This window comes from Silurus meridionalis, chromosome 12 (assembly GCF_014805685.1).
Source record: "Silurus meridionalis isolate SWU-2019-XX chromosome 12, ASM1480568v1, whole genome shotgun sequence".
NCBI classification, from domain to species: Eukaryota; Metazoa; Chordata; class Actinopteri; order Siluriformes; family Siluridae; genus Silurus; species Silurus meridionalis.
In genome coordinates, this window is record NC_060895.1 from 7,460,563 (window position 1) to 7,484,956 (window position 24,394).

General features: G+C 37.6%; 1 protein-coding gene across 2 annotated transcripts in view; it reads right to left on the reverse strand.

Moving 5' to 3' along the window:
- LOC124394864 (roundabout homolog 2-like) overlaps positions 1–24,394 on the reverse strand; it is a 91,286-nt gene that overhangs the window by 26,886 nt on the left and 40,006 nt on the right. For both annotated transcript variants that reach the window (XM_046863346.1, XM_046863347.1), the window contains exons 6-9: positions 23,765–23,892; positions 13,828–13,952; positions 5,763–5,934; positions 3,661–3,866 (exon numbers count right to left, since the gene is read on the reverse strand). In XM_046863346.1, coding sequence (XP_046719302.1) covers positions 3,661–3,866; positions 5,763–5,934; positions 13,828–13,952; positions 23,765–23,892 — 631 coding nt within the window. The remainder of the gene's footprint in view (positions 1–3,660; positions 3,867–5,762; positions 5,935–13,827; positions 13,953–23,764; positions 23,893–24,394) is intronic.

Genomic DNA, 24,394 nt, shown 5'->3' on the forward strand with positions numbered 1-24,394 from the left:
GATTGGATAAATGCATGAATAAGCAGGTGTTTTAAAAAATGGCTGGTGTATCAATATATGGTATACCGTTTCTAGTATCTGCTATTTATCTTGCATCAAGTTGATGTAATATTGGATTTTGTATAAAAAATTAATTCAGCAGGTATCAGTGACGACAAATTAGGCTTGCAAAAGGTCATATGAAAGACCTCCTGGAAAATGAGAGTTGCTTGTTCTGTGCTGCTTACTGCGTTCGGATATAATCCAGCTTTACAGAGTAATGTAAATGAAACATTTTACTTTTGTAAATATCTCTTTATACTATCTAAACCCTTGATAGGTTAATGAATCTACCGTGTTCAACACTATCACAGCGTGACAGATTTGCTTCACTCCGCTGATGTATTGGGCATGAAGAAGGCTCTTTTACACAGCTTACCACTGTGACTGAACCCTATTGCAGGGACAAAGCTTAAAGTATTTCTTCACCTGACAGTTTCTAATTAGAATTCCCAGGACTATAAATCACATACGGTTGGAATTAATTACTATAGCCAATTCACTCTGTTCAATGCTGCAAACAGCAGGTAAGAAAAGACAAGAAATAATAAAAAAAAATGGTGCTGTGTCAAAGCCACTATGTAGATTTCTAAATGAGCTCATTAATTACTAATACAACTGTGTTTGCTTAATAGGATTTTGCCTGAAGCAACTGTATGGAACTGAGACATGTACAACAGTTTGATGTGAAATGGAAAACAAGTAATACAAAGGTTGAAGTAAAAGTTCTAAAAGTATTTTTTCAGATCCTTGAATACTTTGTGTGCACAGTATTGATGAAAGCTGATTCTACATAAGTGTTAAATATATAAAGGTAAAAGTTAGTGATTGAGGTTATTGTTACAAAAAATACTACAGATTAAATAAAAGGCTCCAAACATTCTCAGTCTAGGAGCAATTCATAAACCTTTTAGCATTTATTCCAAGACTTGCAACTAAGTGTAACGTTCCAAAGATTTGGCTCATTGAACAGATTTAAAAGATAATCGCTACAATGAATTGGTGCAATAGTCAGAAATGGAAAAAGTGAATAAACTGATGAGGTGTAAAAATGCTTTTCTAAAATAATGTAGTGTGTAAAACAATGTAGTTTAGGAAATTTCCCAGCAGTCTGATTCTATGACATAGATGTGAAACAATCAATCTTTTTTTGACAAATTAACAGTAAGCCTACCCTTGATCCTAAACAATGTTGGTCAAATCGCATTTCTACAGATTATTTTATCAGCTTGGATTAAATCATATACTAGCAGTGGTCGAATACAATCAAATATCAATTTGGGTATCAAAATCATATCAAGAAACAACCTGCAGGTCTAGAATAGTCCTGTCATAAAGAGAGAATGGCGATGACAGCAATTCTAATGCAGTCAAGTTAATGGGCACTTTTTTGTACCAGTCCAAATACTAAAATCATCATTGTACTGTTTTTATTTTGGCACAGATAAATTGGTAAAAGAAAAATAAATTGTGCACTGCACAATTCTGCACTAACCTTTATTAAAATTGCATTTTGAATTTGCTTTGCAATGCAGAAAACTTAGCAACTGCACAAATCAGAATGCCACTATTTCTTCATATTCATTGTATACCTACCTGCTAAAAGAATGGAAAGATTTGTCCTAAATAAACATGCTATATTTTTGTATAACTATTTAGCTCCTTAATTAGAAAACAAACAATGACTAAATGTATACAATTAATGAATGGTATGAGTGAGTCATAGTCTCACTAAAAGCTCACCAGTGACTCATCACACGTAACACTGATTTTCACCTGAAAATTGCTTATTAGTTGCTATCAGAACTGATTTCAATTTGGAGATGTGCTAGAAATACAAACAATAATAATTATTATATTATATAAGCCTTTTAAATTTGCATTGTTATGCTTAACAAATCCAAGAATGTATTGCAATTTTGGAGGCTGTAAAAGTATTAAAAAGCAATTAGTCCAGACTAATCTATTTACACTCATATTACAACCATTTACACAACATGTGTTTGCTTGCAGTGTGATCAGACATAATTATTACGCATAAGTGTGTAGTGACTCATGAGCAATCAGTTCCATTGATAAATACACCAGTCTGAATTGGTGTTTTTAAATAAACAATTAAATATGGTTCAGATACTGTTCAGTTTGGAAGCAGAGACTGTTGAATATAGCCTGAATGTTGTATTTGTAGAGTTATATTTAAATATATTTATCACAGACTTTCTGCATTCGCTTTGTTCAATATCTTCGATTTCTTAATTAACCTGATGCTCAGGTTTCCCAAAGTAAAGTTTGTGACCAAGCTCTATTCGCAAATGAGAGAAACTCGCATCATATCTTATGTTTTATTCAATTCCTTTACAAATGTATCTTACGAATATCGCTGTAAATATGAAGAAAAATGTTACTGAAAGTCAGCTACAACCAAGCCACATTTCAATTAGGAGTGTTTGTGCTATTTTCTGTCATTTTATTTTTTTTTATCCTGGCACGGTGTACTCGCGTAGGAGTAGGAGCGATAAAAATGAACGAATCTTTTCCATCTATCTACCTCCGCTAGTTGCAAGACAACATCAAGTGACTCTGACTCAGTGGAAAAACAGAAGGCAAGAAAACGAGCATGAAAGATATTCTGAATATTGATATACTGAATATGATATCTGAGCATGGTGATAAATACTGCACAGAAACTAAACGATTTTTGGGGAGGAAATGAACTGAGTTGATTGGATGCCATGCTAAACCAACCATACCTTATAAATACTTTTTTATTCAAACTTTGCTCTGTTGCAAGTCCCATTTCCACCGGTGCTGATATTCATGAAAAAATATGACAATTATAATACGAGACCATGCCCTGTTTGTGTGCATGCACTATCTTGAAAATACACCCTTTAAATATTTAAAGATGAACAAGATAAAGTTCTCGGGTGTTGAGGCGAGGATGTTGTCCTGATTGTGCCGTTATTCAGGGAAGTAGACTACATTCTCACAGAAGCATTCAATTATCAAAAAGGTATAAGTATTCATACACCATATATAGTATAGCAGGGTGTTTTAAAGTATACAGTATACAATACAGTGTACAATTAGTATAAACTACTTTTAAGCTGATACTTCAATTCTTGCAATATTCATAAAACTCATCCACAGTCACAAAATCAAACCTGGGATCAATCCTGTCTTTCATATTAGCAATTCCTTCAATTCCTATCCTATCCTACCCTAACCCTATCTCTCTCTTAAGATTTGAGTTTTTAAGGACAAATTCTAAGCTACATCCTTATATTGATGCATTTGGCACACAATGGTAGTTGTTAGATGGTTTTTGTTACAATACTAGCTGAATCTCTAAAGATTTTATAATAACAGTACTGATGTATTTGGTCAAATCTGACTTCTATTTCACTGCCTTTAATGTACAATTGCTGGCAAGTGATCTGCTTTACGTTCCATAACAGCGAATCAGTGTAGTAACGTTCATGTTTAGAGCGGCGTCTTTTACCTGGGTGTTTTATTTTATTGTATTTTTTAAACTTTACACTCGATTTGATTGCTGTCAATTTCCAACCGACTAATGGAAGCCAGCAATCTATGTTTTGTCTTTAACTGTCTGTCAAATACCTGCAGGCTGCTGATGTGCAAAGTGCCGTTTTCAATCAGACTGATGTGGACGCTGTCTGCTGAAAGTCTCTGCCCATCCTTTTCCCATCTGATGCTTGGAAGTGGGACACCCATTACATGGCAATGGAGCTTGGTACTGGAGCCTCGTGCCAGCGTCTGGTTACCTGGACCTTGGTGGATGATTGGGGGAACAAGGTCTGAGGGCCCTGCAAAATAAATAGAGCAGTGTTGTTGCGTTCTTTTATTTTTATTTTTATTTTTTACTGTCATTTAAAAATGTTACCTTTGTCTTGCATCAGATAATAATGTTAGAGCAAGAACAAAGACTGGAACTCATTTGAATGCTGATGAAGCCTTTTTTGATGTATATTATATTTCAAAGTTTCCAAAGCACCATATCTACAGTATACATCCTCATGCTATGTTCAGATATATAGCTACTAGCAGCAAAAAAAGCAAGAGACAATGTTTTGACACCGACTATTGTTGACTGATGTAGGAATGTCCGTTGATTTGACATTAAAAAGTGATTTGGTGGTGCAGTGACTACATCTTGGAGTGAAAACCGTAAAGCAAACCCTCTTCCGATTTGTGGTTCAGGAAAGCCTAATGAAGTATTTAGAGTACAGTGTCTGGCAATTTGCAGTGATAAAAGGTTAAGGCTCTGGATTAGGAAGGTCAGGGGTTCAAGCCCCAGTATTACCAAGCAGTCACTCCTGAGGCCCTTCAGCAAGGCCCTTAACTCTCTTTGGTCTAGGGGTGCTGTATCTAATGCTAATATATTTGATAATATATATATATATATATATATATATACACACATTCACAAACAAAATCATAATTTCACTGTGCTGTGAAGAACATGTGACAAGTATAAAGTAACATTCCTTTCACCTTTTTTTACCTTTCACTTGACCATCATACTTATACAGTATGTGCTCATGACTACATATTCGAGCATAGCAAGGGGGATTTACCCATTTAGCCAAAAAAAAGGATTACTGAGTTTGAGCACTGATTGCTGGGTAAGAAGGCCTGGTACACGGATTCCAATTCATCACAAACTTATACTTTCACACTGTATAAGCAATCCATGTTGCATGCACAAGGCACTGTCATGCTAGAACAGATCTGTAACTCTGAGTTACAGTGAAAAAAAAATTGCAGAATTATACCAGTCAGACATTACAGTGCAGACATTCTGGGTAATCGCGTGCTTCCACCGTTGTAGCAAACCGTTTGGGGAAGACCCACATACGGATATAATGGTCCGGTGTTCAAATACTTTTGGATAAGTATTATTTGTGTATAAGTGTGAACCTAATGTGGAATGGAATGTAATTGACTGTAATGTTTACAGTCAATTAAACTTTCAATATGCAAAATTCTGAAATTTGTACATACTGTTCAATAGGCAGTATTTATTAGTGTTTGCATCTACATTTGGATTTAAAGCTGAAAAACAAACTCAAATCTGACCATATTGTTCTGTGAGAATATACTATATATATATATATATTACAGACCAAAAGTTTGGACACACCTTCTCATTCAAAGAGTTTTCTTTATTTTCATGACTATGAAAATTGTAGAGTCATCAAGGGCTATTTGACCAAGAAGGAGAGTGATGGGGTGCTGCGCCAGATGACCCGGCCTCCACAGTCACCGGACCTGAACCCAATCAAGATGGTTTAGGGTGAGCTGGACCGCAGAGTGAAGGCAAAGGGCCAACAAATGCCAAGCATCTCTCGGGGAACTCCTTCAAGACTGTTGGAAGACCATTTCAGGTGACTACCTCTTGAAGCTCATCAAGAGAATGCCAAGAGTGTGCAAAGCAGTAATCAAAGCAAAAGGTGGCTACATTGAAGAACCTAGAATATGACATTTTTCAGTTGTTTCACACTTTTTTGTTATGTATATAATTCCACGTGTTAATTCATAGTTTTGATGCCTTCAGTGTGAATCTACAATTTTCATAGTCATCAAAATAAAGAAAACTCTTTGAATAAAAAGGTGTCCCCAAACTTTTGGTCTGTACTGTATATATATTGTCTATTAGAGTGGTCAAAATATCTGCATCAGTTTTTAGTTTCAGTACTTACCATTAACTACTTTCAAGAAGGCTTTGGAAACTGTACTGCCTGCCACACTGATGGCTTGGCACATGTAGTACCCAGAATCTTCCCTGTGGACAGCAGTGATGATTAGCTCTCCGCTCATGGACACAGAGTAGCGTCCAGCCTGAGAGGGAGGCTGCCCAGGGAAAAGGAGCATCTATACAACAGACACACACAAACACATATTTGTTTTAATATACTTGAGAGTTGCTTCTATAGAACAAAACTGTTGATGCAGCTAATTAATGTGCCGCCTACCCACATGTAACATTAACCTGATCCTCAGTAAAAGGAAAGCTTTTTGGCTCTTTTCAAAAAATCTGACGTTTTTGTATGAAAACAGTTTGACCTTGTGGGGAATGTAGATATGCTTATCCTCGTAAAACATTTGGTCACCATCAAGATATAAATATGCACACACACACACACCAGCTCCTCTGTTTGTCTTGTTCATCAAGGGCATCATTACTCCGTGTTCAAAAATCTATATTTCTCCTGTGACTTTGAGAAGTAGGTGATTTACTTGCGTTACTTATCTCTAAATTGAAATCTGTTTTTATATCAATTTTATGGTTTTACCATCCACTGCAGGGTATCATATGCACACATGCACACCCCCACACACCTACCTGAACAAGGCAATTTGAAGTGATCAATCAAATTTCACTTGGGATGTGCAAGAGAAACCCAGAGGGAACCCACATCGATACTGTACGAACATGTAAAACTCAGACACTGATTGTAACCAGAGCTCAGGATCGAACCATGAAACGTGGAGCTGTGAGGCACCACCGCTACATGCTACATCACCACAATTGTTGATGCAACATCGATTAAACCTGTCTGACTGTGTCTCTGGAAGCCATTGAGCCTTTTTAGGGCTTTTATGAAAAAGCAATAAATCCCACTGCTGATATCTTTGCTTCAAAAGATCCAATACGGAAAATAACTTTATTATTGAAATTTCACTATTAAATTAAACGACCAAGATTGGCACGAATCCCAACTTACAATTACAACGGGTCCATAACAATGAAAAAACAGACAACACACATGCATATACTGGCATATATATATTTTCTTTTCACTAGTTCCCTTCTTTATCTTCTGGAATAAAGAATCAACTAAACATATATATATATATATATATATATATATATATATATATATATATATATATATATATATATATATATATATATATACACACACACACACACACACACACACACACACACACACACACACACATACATACATACATATATTCATATATACATATACTAAATATATATATTGTTTTTTTTTTTTTTTAGAAAAATCATCTTCAAAGTTCTGCTTCTTTAATGGTGTGCCAGAAAAAGATATCAAATTAAATGGTATCCAGAATTGTACACTGTTAATATGGCATAGAAAGTAATTTAGCATGGAGGCTGTTTGGTTTTATCTGTAGAAACAGAAGCAAGTGTGACAGCCAAAGGCTGTAGAAGAAGCAGCCTTGTAGCAGGTTGTCCAAGATGCCTGGAAAAATGTACCATTTACATGAAACGTTTTCTCTTTTAAATAAAACTACATAAAAGTGTTCCTGCCCAGAATATACAGCAACAAAAGCAAATCACACCAAATGGATTTGTTAAGCATGATTGACTATATTTATCTTTATTCTTTTTCTTTTTATTGTCAGTTTTATTTAATCTTTAATTCACATTTTTTCTTTACATATCTTTTTATTCTTTACACATACTTTTAAGAACGTTTAACGTAATTAAATGTTGGTCACCACATAAGACTGGTGTGCCTGATCTGTATTTCTGTACCCAAGGTGACCGAATCAGAAAACGGGCTATTGGAGCAATGGGATTAATCTATTTTATATAATTGTCCCATAATCCCATTTAATGGAATGTAATCATTACCCCTGGGCTCCCTGATAAAATACCTTTCTCAAATCTATTCCCTATTAACAGAGTGCCTACTGCGGATACTAAGATATGTAAAACTCCTTACACTACTGGGAAATTGGTGATCTGTGTATAAATACTGACTGGGATGCTGAATAAAATTCCATAATAAATGTTTAAAAAAAACAAAACAAATGGTGTTACGCTTTTAGCAGTTAATCCTCTAAAAGGATTATTTTTACAGATTAAGATTTTACAACTTGGTATAAAAGCATTTATATCCAAATGTAAGATTTTGTCTGGTCGGATAAAAATTGTTTTTCTTAGTTTTGCATCAGGGCTACAATGCAAATGCTGTTCTATGAAGAATGGTAGCATGGTAAATTGCATGCTAAATCATTACACACTCATCCCTATCTAGGTCATGTTGTTATGCAATCATAAACTTTGAGCAGCGCATGGGTGGTATGGTAAACATAATGGCAATGATTATAGCATGCAGGTTTTTTTTTTCTTCACATCGTCATGCCCTTGTCTGATTTTTATTGATTGACTTGTCTGCATTGGCTTGAATTTGTGAAGCTTTGCCGTCTGCACTGCCTCCCAATTCTGAATTATAGTTTTCTAGATTTTTCTTATATCTATTGCATTTTCATTGTTTGTGTCTCTTTTTGATCCATGGTAGTTTTGGAAATCTATAGTCTATTATGCATTTAGATACTAACAGCTGTCTTGACTGCTTCTTGACCGGTCAAGCAGCTTAGAATATTCGTCCACAAACTTCCATTCAAGGCTCAAGATGCCGTGCTTCCAGAGATAAAAGATATGCCTTACAAGGAGAACCAGGACAAACCAAAATAAATGTATTATTATTATTATTATTATTACTACTACTAATAATAATAATAATGAATTAGCATTTTAAATTATAAAAAGGAATGTAACTGGGGATAGTGGCAACTCAATAGCCTAAAGACCAGTGAAGTTACCAAGCACCTCAAGAACCTTGAGGATGGATTTGTATTGTAATTAATATTAACAGTCTGCTATAATGGCTCAGGACCACAGTTTGCATGGACAGTTTTGCATAAAAGCACCGATCACCGAACAGCACACCTCAACAATGATGGAACTGTAATGAATGGACATTTGGTGGCACCCAGATCAGGATTATCCTCATGCTGTCTCAGGGAGTTTTTGTCCTTGCCACAAACTTGTAATGAACAAACTTATAGGTACCAAATGTATACACTCTTTTATACAACTTTACAATTGCTTTATCTCTGTCAATCTGCTTTGAGGGAATGTCTATTGATAAAAGTCCATTGATATAAAAAATTTAATTACAATTCTTAAATAATTATTATTCATAATTCATTAGCATTTTTACTTCTATTATTATTAATAACTTTTATGCTATTATCATAGCTAGAATCACTTTTATTTGCCAATATGCCTGAACAAATTATAATTAAATTAAATATTTAAGGAAAGCTCTACAGCATGATACAATTTAATGTGAATTCAAAATGACAGATATTGTCCTGTATGTAAAAAATTAAATAAAAAAATCATTATCAAGCACTGTATTTGTGACTGTTTTTTTGCCACACAGATATTGTAGCGCCTGTCGGTGAGGGGGCGATGATCATTTTATCTACTTGGTTACTGTCTCAAGCAGAGTACAAGTCTTGAAGAGTGCACAGGTATGTGCTGATGTTCTGTGGTTTCAACTATTGGGGGTAGTTTGTTTTGCTTGGTGGCAGAGCCAAACCAGACCGTGATGGAATTGGGGACAGAGGACTCAATAACAGCTCAGGAGAACTGGGTAAGCAGCCCTTGAGAAAATTTGTACCTACTTAAATGTCAGTGTCCCACTTCATTTCTGGCAGATGATTGTTCCCAGAAAACTAAAGGACTTTGTGGATCCGTGTCTTGATTAGGATGCCTTCCTGTCTGTCTGCCACTGGTTCACTGACAGGTAAAGGCAGTTGCATTTGTTATTATACTAGATAAATATGCAGTGGGCCACAGTTCTGCAAGTAGATCACCCTGAAATTTTGTTTTTGTTTACAGTCCTGTATGTGGGGTATAGCAGAAATGTTTTGCAGTGGCAAGGTGTAATGTTTGTCCATTAGCCTAAAGCAATGTCTTTAATAGCAGTTGGGTGTTATTACAGCTGGCTCAATTTAGGATGTACCAATCCCTCATGTTTCTCTGTCACTGTTGTGAATCAGGGGATTAGTTTCCTTGATTAAAAAAATGTGGGCCTTCCGTTGGCAGACAAAGTACCTTAACTTAGATTTTTGCAAGCAAATTCCTCAAACCTGTCACTGAAGATATGATATGCAGTGTGTGTAATATATTAGGATTTGCATCGGTGCATCAGCATAAAAGGTAATGATGTGATGCAGCGATTAAAAAAGTGTGCATTGGATACAAATAATATATATATATACAGGTATAAGTATACAGGCATTGGTACAGTGTGTCCTGAATGTATTTACCTCGCTTCACTTTTTTCACATGTAATATTACAGCCTTATTCCAAAATGTATTAAATTCATTATTTTTCTTAAAATTCTACAAACAATACCCCATAATGACAAAATGCAAGAAATGTGTTTGAAATCTTCGCAAATGTATTAAAAAACAAAAAAGGAATGTGCATGTACACATGTACAAATATTCACAGCCTTTGCCCAATACTTAGTGGATGCACCTTTAGCACCAATTACAGATAACTCTTTTTGAGTTTGATGCTACAAGCTTGACACACCTATTTTTGGGCAGTTTCTCTCATTCTTCTTTGCAGAACCTCTCAAGCTCCATTAGGTTGAATGGTGAGAGTCAGTGCACAGCCATTTTCATATCTCTAGAGATGTTCAATCAGGTTCAAGTCTGGGTGCTAAGTCTTCCCGTAGCCCCAATTTTGTTATCTTGGCTGTGTGCTTAGGGTTGTTGTCCTGATGAAAGATGAACTGTTGCCCCGGTCTGAGGTCCAGATCACTCTGGTGCAGGTTTTCATCAAGATGTTTCTGCACATTGCTGCATTCACCTTTCCCTCAATCCTGACCAGTCTCCCAGGCCCTGCCACTGAAAAACAACCTGATAACATGATGCTGCCACCAGCATGCTTCACTGTAGAGATGGTATTGGCCAAGTGATGAGCGGTGCCGTTTTTACTCCAGACATGACGCTTTGCATTCGGGCCAAAGAGTTCAGTCTTTGTTTCTCATGGTCTGAGAGGCCTTCAGGTCTCTCTTCTGGCAAACACCAGGTTGACTTATGTGCCTTTTACTAAGGAGTGGCCACTTTACCATAAAGGCCTGATTAGTCGAGTGCTGCAGAGATGGTTGTTCTTCTGAAAGGTTCCCCTTTCTCCACAGAGAAACACTGGAGCTCTTTCAAATTGACCATCGGGTTCTTGGTCACCTCCCTGACTAAGGCCTTCCTAGTGGTTCCAAACTTCTTCCATTATGGATGATTGAGGCCACTGTGCTCATCGGACCTTCAATGCTGCAGAAATTTTTTCTGTACCCTTTCCCAGATCCGTCTTAATGCAATCCTGTCTCGGAGGTGTTTGGTAATACACTGTGTTTTCTCCAACCGTGGAACTATGCATGATGTCCAAAAATCATACTGGTCTTATCAGTAAAAAAGATATGCTCCAGAACTTTTGTGGGTATTCCGATGCAATTTTGCAAACCTATGCCATGCTTTTTCAGTGTGAAGGTTTTTTTAAGCCACCCTTTCATTCTTCAATCTTTTTCTGATTGTGCTTTCAAATTGTGTGAAAATGGCCTTATAACCCTATATAGATTCATGTTCAGCAACAACTGCTTCATGTCATGTCTGATATCCTTTTTTATTCGCACGATGTAGACACAGACATGAATGCTCAGAAAACCAAAATGACAAAAGTCTGCATTTATAAAGATGGGCGTGTTTATGATTAACTAATCTTGTGTATTTTATTAGTAGTAGCTGGCTATTAATTACTCTTTTAATGATTTCTCTTTAATTGTACTTTTTAATTTATTTTGGGATTTTTTTAATGACATTTGACATCTTAAAATCTTCTGTATTTTTTTGTTAGATGTTATTTGTTCATTAATAGAATCTGGTGAGGACCACACAATGGTTATTTAGTTCCTGATAAATACAAAAATGAGCTTTTTACTCATGTCTATACAGGGTCAAACAATACTAACTGCTGCATCACTGTGCCACCCTAAAGTTATTTGTATATTTATTAACTCTGATTAATGCTGCTATGTAATAACAAATTTTACACACATTTTCAAATTCTACCACCAAAGTTCTTTCAGGGAAAGTGTGAGCAGATTTCAGCATGTTAAGCTGTTAGCCATAAGCTTACCTTAATGTTTAGCAACTTAGCTCCAGTACCAAAACAGGAAAACCATAGACATTGAATACATCTTCACTGTCTATGGTTAGCTTGACAACATTGAATACATGGACATTAAACATTTGTCAATAACTTTGCTAAAAAAAAATATCCAAATTTAAACCTAACCTTTGCCTTTTACAGAGTAATACAATTAGCCAGAGGACACTTGGGACTGTTTCCATATTTGTAAGAAAACCTCTGGCTAGCATACAGAAGTGCAGAGCCAGCTTTAATGGGAGCAAGGCATCTAATGATGCTTATACAGCAATAGGTTTTTAACCTTTCTTAGGCAGTGCTTATAGAACTGTGCCTGTTTCATTAAAAACAAATTTATACTATAAATAATATGAAAATCTCTCCCCTATGTGAAGTCTCCTTTTTAAAGCCCTTCAGGATCTACCAGAGTAAGGTCAATATTAATGAATGATATATGAATGAATTCATTCATTTATCAGTTGAGGGTCATTGTGGATCCACCATACCCGGCAAACACTGGGTGTGAGGTGGAAATACATCCTGGATGAGAAGCTAGCCTATTGCATGGCATTTCACACATTTGTATAGGGGAGGAACTGATAAACCCAGAGGACATGAAGACATGGGGAGTAGTAACCGGAGTACAGGATTGAACCGGGACCTCAGAGCTGTGAGGCAGCAAGGATAAAGTACCTGCTGTGACACCATGCCGTCCCATCAATATTAATTGCAGACAAAAACTCCAGTTCATTTATATGCAGTGATTTGTGGGTGTTGAAAAAGAGATAATTGAAATCTCAAAAATAGTGACTCATACTTCTTAGAACAAAAGGACAGATAAATGAGTAAGCAATGATCTTCTATGTAGTGACCATTAATATTCTGTGCTCTGTCTCTCGCCAAGCGAAAAGTTATACTTAACAGTGACTTGTGTGCCACTGAAAACGGGTGAAATCCCATGAATTCTTAGTTGCTGCATGATTCATCCAGTATTGCTGTAAACACCTTTTAAGCTGCCAGTGTGCTTTTTAACTTTAGTAGAATGTGTGCAACACACACACACACACACACACACACACACACGAACTGTACACACATATACACCAGCTGACTGTAAAATGACTAAAGCTTACTTCACTGGATGCCTGCGCGAACAACACCAGGAAGAGCACTGCACTACGCCTCCCAGGAGGCTTTCTTCTCATTCATTCGGCCTGTTGTCTATTTATAGAATAGTAGCCTGGTCCAAACCACCATCAGGCAAGAGAGTGTGCAAAGCAAGCTTGTGTAGGTCTGAACGAAAAGCACTGGCACCTGATGTTCCTCGCAACCACGTCTCACCCGCCAATGCATTTTTTTCTCCACAAAAGCCCCCTTCTCATGATGCACTCCCATACCAATGCAGATCTGCCTCTTTATATCTGCTGAGATGAAATGAGCTGAGGTTTTGATTTACCACTTCAGTGTAATCAGCGCAACGTACCTAATCAGCATTGGTGAGGGGGAGGGCAGAGGGACTGCTTATTAAGAGGCTCTGGCTTGTTGGCAGGTTCGGAACAACTTAATGAATCATGGATGAACACGACGAGATGCAAAAATGAAAGAAATGATCAACAAGAGCTTTGAATGTTTAGGCTTCTGTAACCCACACATAATAGCTCATCAGCAAATACCGCTGTGTTGTTATTGAGAGTTAGCATGAAGTAGAGCTGAAAAACAAAACAAAGCCACATTAGCTAGTGCAGAGATACATCTGTACCTGATTCCCTTCTTTTTGCCAGAAAACTGCTGGAGGAGGGTTGCCTTTTGTGCCACAGCGGAAAGTGACAGTCTGTCCTTGGGCTGAGACCTGGTCCTGGGGCTGGAGGACAATCTGTGGGGGGACTGCAAAGTAGGAGAGGAGAGGAGAGGAGAGGAGAGGAGAGAGATCAAATTTACATTCATGCATTACAAAATGCATTTTTATTATTGATGTTGATACTGATTGGAATACTGGCTGCACCCCATGGCTTGACCTCAAAGCCTGACCTCACAAATAGAAGTAATGGCATGTTCAAAAAGCACATAAGATCAGATGTCCACATAATGTTTTCCACTGGAATGTTTGTCCAGTAGACACGTATCTGAAAAATACAGCAACCTTCTTCCAACTTTCTGATTAAATCCTATGTCCTTGAGAACAGGAAACACTTGGCCATACCAAATCATTGAAATACAATAGTTTTGAATACACTTTGTACTTTAGCACTATCTTTTGTAAGTTTTTCTGTGGCTGCAGATGGCTTTTTGCTTCTGTTGTTGTGCTCCATTATGCACATTCCGAGGGATGCCATGTTTCCAAGTGGTGCATCAAAGTCCTTGGGCATTGTATCCCATCATCATACTTGGCATGTGCCATGATTATAAATCTCTTATCTAATGTCCTTGATAGAATTTTGTGAAATCTTTCCACACAGCTGACATTTCTGTTTATTTGCTGTCCAAACGGTTTGAACACATCACCGCTGACTGGTGCATGTGAGCAAAAGAAAACTAGGACTTTTTAAATCACATCCTAACTAAACATTCCGACCATTACCACTGATAAAATTGCCAATTTATTGTAGGCCTATTTAATATATTTTTTCCCATCCCTGTTTATCTTTTTGGAAAAAAAAAACGTAACAAGTGCTTTGTCCATGCAAGTGCAAAAATATGAAATAAAATGTAAAAATAAAAATACACCCAACTGCCACTAATAGGAATCTGTAAATTTTTCTACTTGCTATTCATAAAATTCTTCAATCTGCCAATCATAGCATTTTTGGCTGGTCTTCAAATATCTTTTGGTGACAATGTGTGCAGTATAGCCTCAGATTCTTGTTCTCAGCTTAAAAAAATAGAACCCAACGTGGACTTCTGCATTTGTAATCCATCCATGTCAAAGTTTAAGATGTTGTGCATGATGAGGTGCTTTTCTGCTCACCACAGTACTAAAGAGTAGTTATTTATATTATTAATTTACTGTTAATAGTTTATTATTTAAATCATTAATAGTTTTACTTGCATTACAAGTACTTGTATAGTTCTGTAAGCTACAACTGGTATGGCTTTATTAATGTCGCTCATTTATAAGGCAAGCCATTTCTCCCCAATGAAATTCTATATTCTTCTTTTTGTTTTACATACCATTGTATTTAGTCTCTATAGACACGTGTGTGAAAATATCATTGTATGAATGAGCAGGTGTACAGACGTTCCTATTAAAGTCAATGACTGTTGTATTTTTAAAGAGCTCAGATAAGTTTATTTATTCCTGAGCCCCTGAGTGTTGTAATTTTCATGTTGAAATTAAATTTAACCTCCAGTCATACAGGATTAGGGCAATTAATTAATGGGGAATGCAGATCAGAGAATGTGGTTCTGGAAAAATGTGGCAAAGCTGTGTCTCAAGATAGTAGTGTGTGTTTACACGGGGTAAATTGGGATTTAGGAAATGGGTCTTAGTGGGTGCCAACAATGTACGGACAGTAGTGTTACATTTTTCTCAACAGTAATATCATGGAAATGTATTCATTAATTTTTAGAAGCACCTTGTAGAGCAAATTTAGCCCCATGTCTTATTAGACAGGTCTTTCTATTCTGTACATGGGTAAATCCTCTTAGTCTCCCATTCATAAGGATTGCATTACTAGCTGATAAGCAAAATAGTTTTTCCAGACATAGCATTTGGAGTTCTGCCCAAAGACTATAGTCACCAGAGAATGTTTTCCTCATGCTCTTAGAGTATTAAAGTGCCTTCCATATACCTTTTACTCAGGAGTACCTTCTGTCTAGTCAGTCTACCATAAAGGTCTGATTGATGAAGTATATTTGTTCTTATGACAGGTTCTTCCATATCTGTGAAGGACTGATAATTCTCTGTTAAAGTGATCGCTGGGCCCTTTCAGCTTGCTTAGAAACACAGAAAGAGTCCTAGTGGTTCCAATCTTCCTTCAATTCTCAATGAAAATATTACATTTTATGTTTAAAACACGTGCTCAGGTCTAGGTCTCAACAATGTTTGACTCCGTAGAAAGTTCCTGGGACACCTACTGCCTGTTCACCCATGACTGTGTTCCTTTGTATAACTCCAACATCATCAAGTATGCAGATGACACCGCCATGGTCAGCCAAATAAGCAACAACAATAAATCAGCCTATGAAGATATAGGAACATGCACAGCAGAGCCAGCAGGTTCAGGTCCAGCTTTCTTCTATCGACTATCGCACCTACACTACACCGCTAGGACACTGAGGGCTCACTGATGCTTACTAATTTTACTGCCAGTATTTATTATGTAGTTCAACTTCACTCTGTCCTTCTAAATCATCTCTAGATAATAATACTGTATATAATTACAAATTCATAGAATATCCTAGATCATCTCCTACATATCAATATATCATTTGTATATACACCGTGTATAACTTTTGTACAGTTGTACATATAATGTACATCCCAAATTCCTCTATATATATTGTATATATACAGTATTTCACAAAAGTGAGTACACCCCTTACAGTATATGCACTTAGGGTGATAACAGCTGTACCTCATGTAACCATGCAAAGCCACATGTCCTATTCATCAAGCTCATGTTTTTTAGTGGTGGGCGATCAGGGCCAGCAAAGCCTTCTCTGCTGGCCTAAACACCATCAGAAGCACTGACCTACATTTACAACCCAAATTCTAATATTTGTTCCATTAAATTTTATTAATTTATTCCCATAATTTATTGCGTTTTTCTTGGCTGCACTGCTTCCAATACGTGTATGTGGATGTTAGATGTTTTGTCCAATCAGATTTCAGCCTTTATGTGCTGCCATGTCAATCCAAATTGCCCAGAGCCTTCAAAGTCAGTACTGCTGGCCTTTTTATGTTTGTCTCTATTAGAAATAAATCTGTTACTTTAACCAATCAGATTTCATATTCGCCTCACAGGGCAAGCTAGCTGGCCCAGAATAGCATCAGCATTTTTTCGTCCTCTGATTGGTTGGTCAGAGGGAAATCTGTACAGACTGTTAAACCGAGTTCGACTGCTAAAACACGTCTGTAGCGATCTACACACATAAATACATCTTAATTAGACTTTTTATGCCTACAGAGAAAGAGAAATTAATTCCTAATCATTCTTAATAATACATTTTCAAGAAAAGTTAGACATTGTGAGGAAATATCGCCCAAGCCCGAAGCTGGCTAGCTTGTCTCAGCCCAGGAAAGTCAAGTCAAGTTTATTTCTATAGCGCTTTTCACAACGGACAATGTCTCAAAGCAGCTCTACAGAAATCAACATCAAAGTGAATGGTGTGCATTTATCCCTGATGAGCAGCCATGGTGACTGTGGCAAGGAAAAACTCCTTCAGATGTTATGAGGAAGAAACCTTGAGAGGAACCAGACTCAAAAGGGAAACCCATCCTCATTTGGGTGACATCAAGAGTTTGATCACAATTCTTTCAACAATACAGAACACTGGAGAGAGAGAACTAACATGAGTACTGGAGTATAAGATTATAAGTAATGTTCTTTCTACAGTCTTTATGGTTATAAAACTAGGAGCTACTGAGCTCAACATTTGTGATCATCAAAGATCCAGCACCGGTTTCTCCATGCCAGAGCCTTTAAACACTCCAGGAGGTCCAATGTCAAATCTCCACACATGTAGTGGGATCCAATTGGCACTGGTACGTCTCTAGATGGTACGGTATGTTTGCGAGTTCGGCATCTACTTCTTCAAAGGTCCATAATCTTCATGAGGTGGGATGTGACTGGAGCTGGCCAAACCTCAGGATGCCTCGGGATGGGGAGAGAAAGAGAAGCAGTGGAGAGAAATTAGCGTAGAGAGAGAAAGCGTTTGTTCAGCACTTCCAGACCAGTGCCTACTAGCGTTACCACTGGCTTACAGCCTCTGAGGAGCAGTGCAAATTACACTGCCAACAAGCCTGTTTGCATGGCCATTGTCCCAGAAGAAAGCCTTTTCTGAATCTAGCTTACAAGAAAGCCTGCAAACAGTTTGCTGAAGACAAACCTGTCCAAGAGCATGAATTACTGGAAACATTGTCCTGTGGTCTGATGAGAAACTTGTTTGGCTCAGATGGTGTCCAGCATGTGTGGCAATGCCCTGGTGAGGAGCACCAAGAAAATTGTGACAACTGCCTTGCTGAAGTTGAAGGTGAAGGTAATGGAGTGGCCAAGATTGCCTTCTGACATAAAACCTATTGAGCACCTGTGGGGTATCCTCAAGCAGAAGGAGGAGACGGGCCATGTGTCTAACATCCAGCAGCTCAGTGATGCCATTATGGAGAAGTGGAAGAGGATTCCAGCAGCAGCCTATGCAGCTCTGGTGAATTTCATGCCCAGGAAGATTAAGTCAATGCAATATAACAATGGTGCTCACACACAATATTGACACTTTGGACACAGTTTTGACATGTTTACCGTAATTTCCGGACTATAAAGCGCACCCATATATAAGCCACACCCACTGAATTTTACAAATATTTTTGTTTTTAACATAAATAAGTCTACACTAATGTACTTTACACAGGCTTTAACGAAAGACACGTTACACACGGTGTAACGGGTGAAACATGTTGCGCTTCCTTTAAGAGCATAGCGGTATTTTGGGAATAGCCTGGCACTGCATTTTTCCAGTATTACTGCGTGTGTTCAAGACGAGGATTATGTCCTTATTATTTTCTGATGCTCATTTCTAAGTTTCTTTGACTAACCCTTAACGCTGTTGCCAAGAAAAATAAAAAAGCATGAGTTTTGGAAACCTGAGTTAGCGAGCTCTCCCTTCACCCAGACTCATCGCGTTACAGCGGCTTGTATCTAAACAGTAGCCGACCAAGAAAGTCATTGTTCACTGTCTTCCTCCTTCCTTTCACAACTATTTCTCTCGGGAGTTTATCTTTTGGCATCGTCGTGCGTTTAAAAAAAACGTTTTTTTCCCCCGATGCCGTGCAGCTCAGAACACAGGTGAGGTGCGTTTTTTTGTTTCCGTTTGAAATTTCATTGGTCTAATGTTATGGGGCTCAGTTTTTTGGCTTAAAGTTTGTGAAACCGGGAAAATTCATAAATTAGCCGCTTCGTTGTTTAAACCTCGGGGTTCAAAATGTAGGAAAAAAGTAGCGGCTTATAGTCCGAAAAATATGGTACTTAAGGTGTACTGACTTTTGTTGGAAGCTATTTTAAGAATGATGGCTGTACGTTCAGGACAGGAATTCTATACTGCTATACAAGCTGCACATTGACTACTCTAAAGTATATCCAAGTTTCATTTCTATAGTATTGTCCCTTGAGAAGAAATACTTAAATGGTTGCTGAAATGCGATTGATCTATTGATCTATTGATCTATTGATCTATTGATCTATCTATCTATCTATCTATCTATCTATCTATCTATCTATCTATCTATCTATCTATCTCAGCATTTGGCAGCTGCCCTTATCCAGAATGCCTTATAACGTGTCTTATCTAAACTAATATTTGAGGATTTAGCGCCTTGCTTAAGAACCCAGCAGTGGCGGCTTCGTGGTATGGGATGTGAACTCACTACCCTTTAATCAGAAGTCCAACATTTTAACTACTGCGCTGGTTTCCATTGACGTAACGCTACCACCATGACTTTGATTTTTGAACATACATGTATTTTAGAATCATGGAAGCTTACAAATGAAGATGTTTGCTACAGGAGAACTCCAGTCACGTTCAAAGGACATCTAAAAATATTCAATGAAAATAGGATGCAAATAATTTGCTTTAGCAGACAGTCTGTATACTTGTTGAAATGAAAGATTTTTAATATATTTGCAAAATTTCAACAACATACCTTTTCTCTGGCTTTATAAATTATAGTCTGTGGCCAAATTTAAAAGTAATACATAACAATAAAATGTGCAAAAACTAAACAAATTTCTTAACCACTGTTTTTCTTTCCACAAAGGGCTTTAATTACATTTTATTAACTGCAACCAGAACTGTCAGTAGCCTAAGTTAAAGCAGCAAAATTAACACATTTTTTCTTTAATGAACACATTTATTTACAGTCATTGCCTTGAATGAAGGAAAACATTTTACAATTTCATAATGAATGCCTCCCTCTGTAAAGCAGCACAAAACTGTGTTACATCAAAATGATTATTATTACTATTATGCCAGGCTATAATTTACATTTCTATCAAATTATAGCACAGGAGCTACAGTCCTCTGCACTTCCATCTAATTTATCCTCTGCTTATACACAATGTTGGAACTTGTTTCGCCAGCAGCAAAATGATATCAAACCAGGCTGTATTAGCTGCTTTTTTTCTGATAAAACAGTAACAATTTAATAAATTACGTTTTTCGCAAGTTCTCAGAGATGATCTGTAATCTCACCAATTGGGAAGCTGTGAAGAATCCACCTCACAGCCATCTTATGGATTTATAAGCCACAGATCTGAGTGCTGTGTGGGCCTTTGTTTTGATAACCAGTCTTCTATCCTGCTGCTCAAGAAATTTCACAGCCGGCATATAAACATAGCAGTCATGTTGCAGAGGGTGTGAGAAAAAGAAATGGAAAGAGAGAGAGAGCGAGAGAGAGAGCGAGAGAGAGAGAGAGAGAGAGAGAGAGAGAGAGAGAGAGAGAGAGAGTCTTGAGTGAACTATCATACGCCCACGCAAATAAGTACTTGCACTGCAAAGGCAACCAGGAAAAACTGAATTCCAAGAGCACAATTGTCTAGTGTGACAAGTGAGCGATTACCACAGCAATCCAGAGACAAAAAGAGAATGAAATAAAGCGGCCGATTACCACAACACTCTAGAGAGAGAAAAAAAAAAAAGAAAGAGAGAGAGAGAGAAAAAAAAGCCGTACCAATTAACTCAGTCATCCATATACAGGAGCAGAAAGTGTACATCAGATTTAGAGATAATGAGCCATACTGAAGAAAGCTTCCTCTGAAGGATGAAATATTTAGAGTTTGAACTTAATATCACCTCCTTGCCTCATTTCCCATTCTGTGGTCCATGTCCAATAAATTTTAGATGATCGAGACACTGGGGTTCATTAGTAGTCACATGACTGAGTCACTACTAAGTCATAAGAGGGTTTTGGGTCTGGCTTTTAAACAGATACTCTCACTTGATAAATGGAAAAACAACAGATGTGTGGGTGGCCAAGCCTTAATCTGGAGGACATTAGGTAATTCCAAATCTTAGCAAGCAGAGGACACTTTTAAAGATGACCGAGATAAGTCTATTACGAGGAGAAAAGGCTTGTCTTTTCCAAAAGCTTGTTTCACTTTCTGTCTGTCTGCAAATGGATGTTAATTGAAACTTATTTCTCTACAGCACTGAAGTACAGTAAGAAACAAGATTTTATCTCATTAAGCCTCATAACCGTTTCAAAAAGCCTCCAGTTTCTCTGTCTCTCTCTCACACACAAATGCTTATTGCTTTCGCAATTTATCATTTGTTTTGTGTTTAACTGCAGTTAAAAATCCCCAAATCGACACCTAACTTTAATCTGGGATAAAAGTGCTGAAAAAAGCATTTTTTGTCAGAAAGTTTAGTTTTTTACTAATACTAACTGAAATGAATACTAATGCAGCTAATTAATGCTATTCGATAGAGGACAGTAACAAGGTATTTGTACTTCATATTGTACTTAATCACATTTTTCAAGTATGTGTACTTATTCAGAGCATTTTCATTTTGGGGAAATTTTAATCTGAGCGGGTGATAGTGTACTTTTCACTTTTACTTTTCACACGTAACTCCATGGTCCACTGGATGGAGTTCTCTTCATTTGGAGACCACTCTGTGCGGCTGGGGATGGTTTTACCTCTACAGTATAAAGATCCAAGAAGTTCCAGAGCAACCTAAGGATGGATTTGGACTGTAATTACTACCAACTGTCTACTACAATGGCTCAGGACCACAGGTTGCATAAACAGTTTTGCAGTTAGGTAGCTATAACTGCACACCTCAACAATAATGGAACTGTAATGAATGAAAATTCGGTGCCACTCACATGAGAATGGGTTTCGAACCATCTCAGGGAGTTTTTCCCTTGTCACAATCACCACTGGCTTGTTGATTAGAAATAAACATACAAGGATAAGGAACTCTCTTTAAAAAGCCCCGATGTGCAGGACGATATAACACTATTAATTGTATCAATTATCAAACTATATTTCTCATAGATCTGTAATTTTCTAAACTTAAGTCCATTCCAAAATCAAGTACATTTGTACTTTTGCACAAGTACCGTATTTTCCGGACTATAAGCCACAAATTTTTTCCCACGCTTTGAACCCTGTGGCTTAAACAACAAAGTGGCTTATATATGGATTTTTCCTGGGTTTTTCCCGGTTTCACAAACTTCAAGCCAAAAAACTGAACCCCATAACATTATACCAATGAAATTGCCGAACGGGTTCAGGTTAACCAATGAAACTCTTTATATTAAATCAGATGCGCTCCCACTGAATCGGGCCGCACCACATCATAAATATGGATGACGTTCCTCTGACGTTTGACCTGCCGCTCACTCGGACTGTCTACAGGAAATGCGAATCATTCGTCACACTGAAAACAACCGGGCATGAAAAAACACACTTCACCTGTGTTCTGAGCTGCACGGCATCGTGAGAAAAGCTTCACCGATGGTGATTTTGAAACACACGGCGATGCCAAAAGATAAACTCCTGAGAGAAATTGTTGTGAAAGGAAGGAGGAAGACAGTGAACAAATACTTTCTTGGTAGGCTACTGTTTAGATACAAGCCGTGTAACAGACACTGTCTTTCGTTAAAGCCTGTGTAAAGTTCATTAGTTTCAGTGTAGACACCTGCCGCTTATAGACAGGTGCAGCGTATTTATGATCAAAATAAAAATCTTTGGCAAATTCAGTGGATGCGGCTTATATTTGGGTGCGCTTAATAGTCTGGAAATTACGGTAATAATGTCAAACAAATACTTTTAATTTTTATGGAGGGATATTTAAACAGGGTATTACTGAAGTACAGGAAAGATGCACTTTGTACACTATTTGATGCTGTTCCTGTAAAACTCTAACCTTAGAAACAAACCAGAAAGCATTTTGACTATTTTATTGTTTTAATTAAAAACGCTGCCATTTTTCCTCATGAGGAAACGCTTAGTGTCCCCAAAAAGTCAAAACTTTCAGAAATTTCTCGTGGGGATATTTTGTCCTAATCACAAAAGAAAGACTAAGCCACACTCACACACACACACACACACACACACACACACACACACACACACACACACACACACACACACACACACACACACACACAGAGAGAGACAAATTCTATTAATACTCTGTTCTCGATCTCTTAGCCTTGCTTCCCTAATGGCCGTCAGATGTGGTAATCCATATGCTTTACCACGAGCGGCGTGTAGTGTCTGTGACGGAGAACAAAAAGCTTAGAAACACACTTCTTCCATCTGAATTCTCCAAGATAACACTGATGGCATCCGACAGGCCCAAAGAGCCGTAATCAGATCAGCTTAATGGAAATCAAGGATGAGTGTACACACAGACCCATTAACACAGACATCTGCTTTATATTTTATGAGTGCTGCAGAGTGCCCACATGTGCGTCTTCATGAACTGTGTGTGTGTCTTTAAAAAACGTGTTGCCCTGCATTTTATTTGTGTACCGTGGACCTGCAGCGTCGCCGAAGCCTCGGATCTGCCCACGCTGTTTTCCGTCACACACGTGTACGTCCCCTCGTCCTCCTCTCGCACTTTCACCAGACGGAGCGTGTTGTCGCTGCGGATCTCAAATCTACACCCACCCGAAGAAAAGAACAAATCGCTGCTATTGAAGGTGTGAGGAATTTCACATACACTCACTCATCAGTCCTCACCTCTAACACCATTGTGTTATACTGCAACGGTTCATATTTTCTGTCCATTCACAGCGTTATGGAGCCGTTCTAACCTTTTACCATGACTGAACATTTCGAACAGGATTGCAGAACATTCAATAATTGCATCAAATAATTACTTCAAAATATTTCAAGTGACAAGCCAATTTTCTTGCCAATGGCAGACATCTCAAGTGTTTTGCTTATTGAAATTTGCTTCCCCATGACAACTAATCCTTGCTATCTTTATTAAATTATCTACATGCCTAACATTTATGTCAACACCCAAGTCTGTGTATTGTGCGAAGAATTTTAAAGACATAGGCGTGTGGATTTGTGCGTGTGCTAGAGCTGCTGAGGGGATTTTTTTTACCTGTTCCTGCCAAGTAATTAACTGAAAACCATGTATATACAATTTTT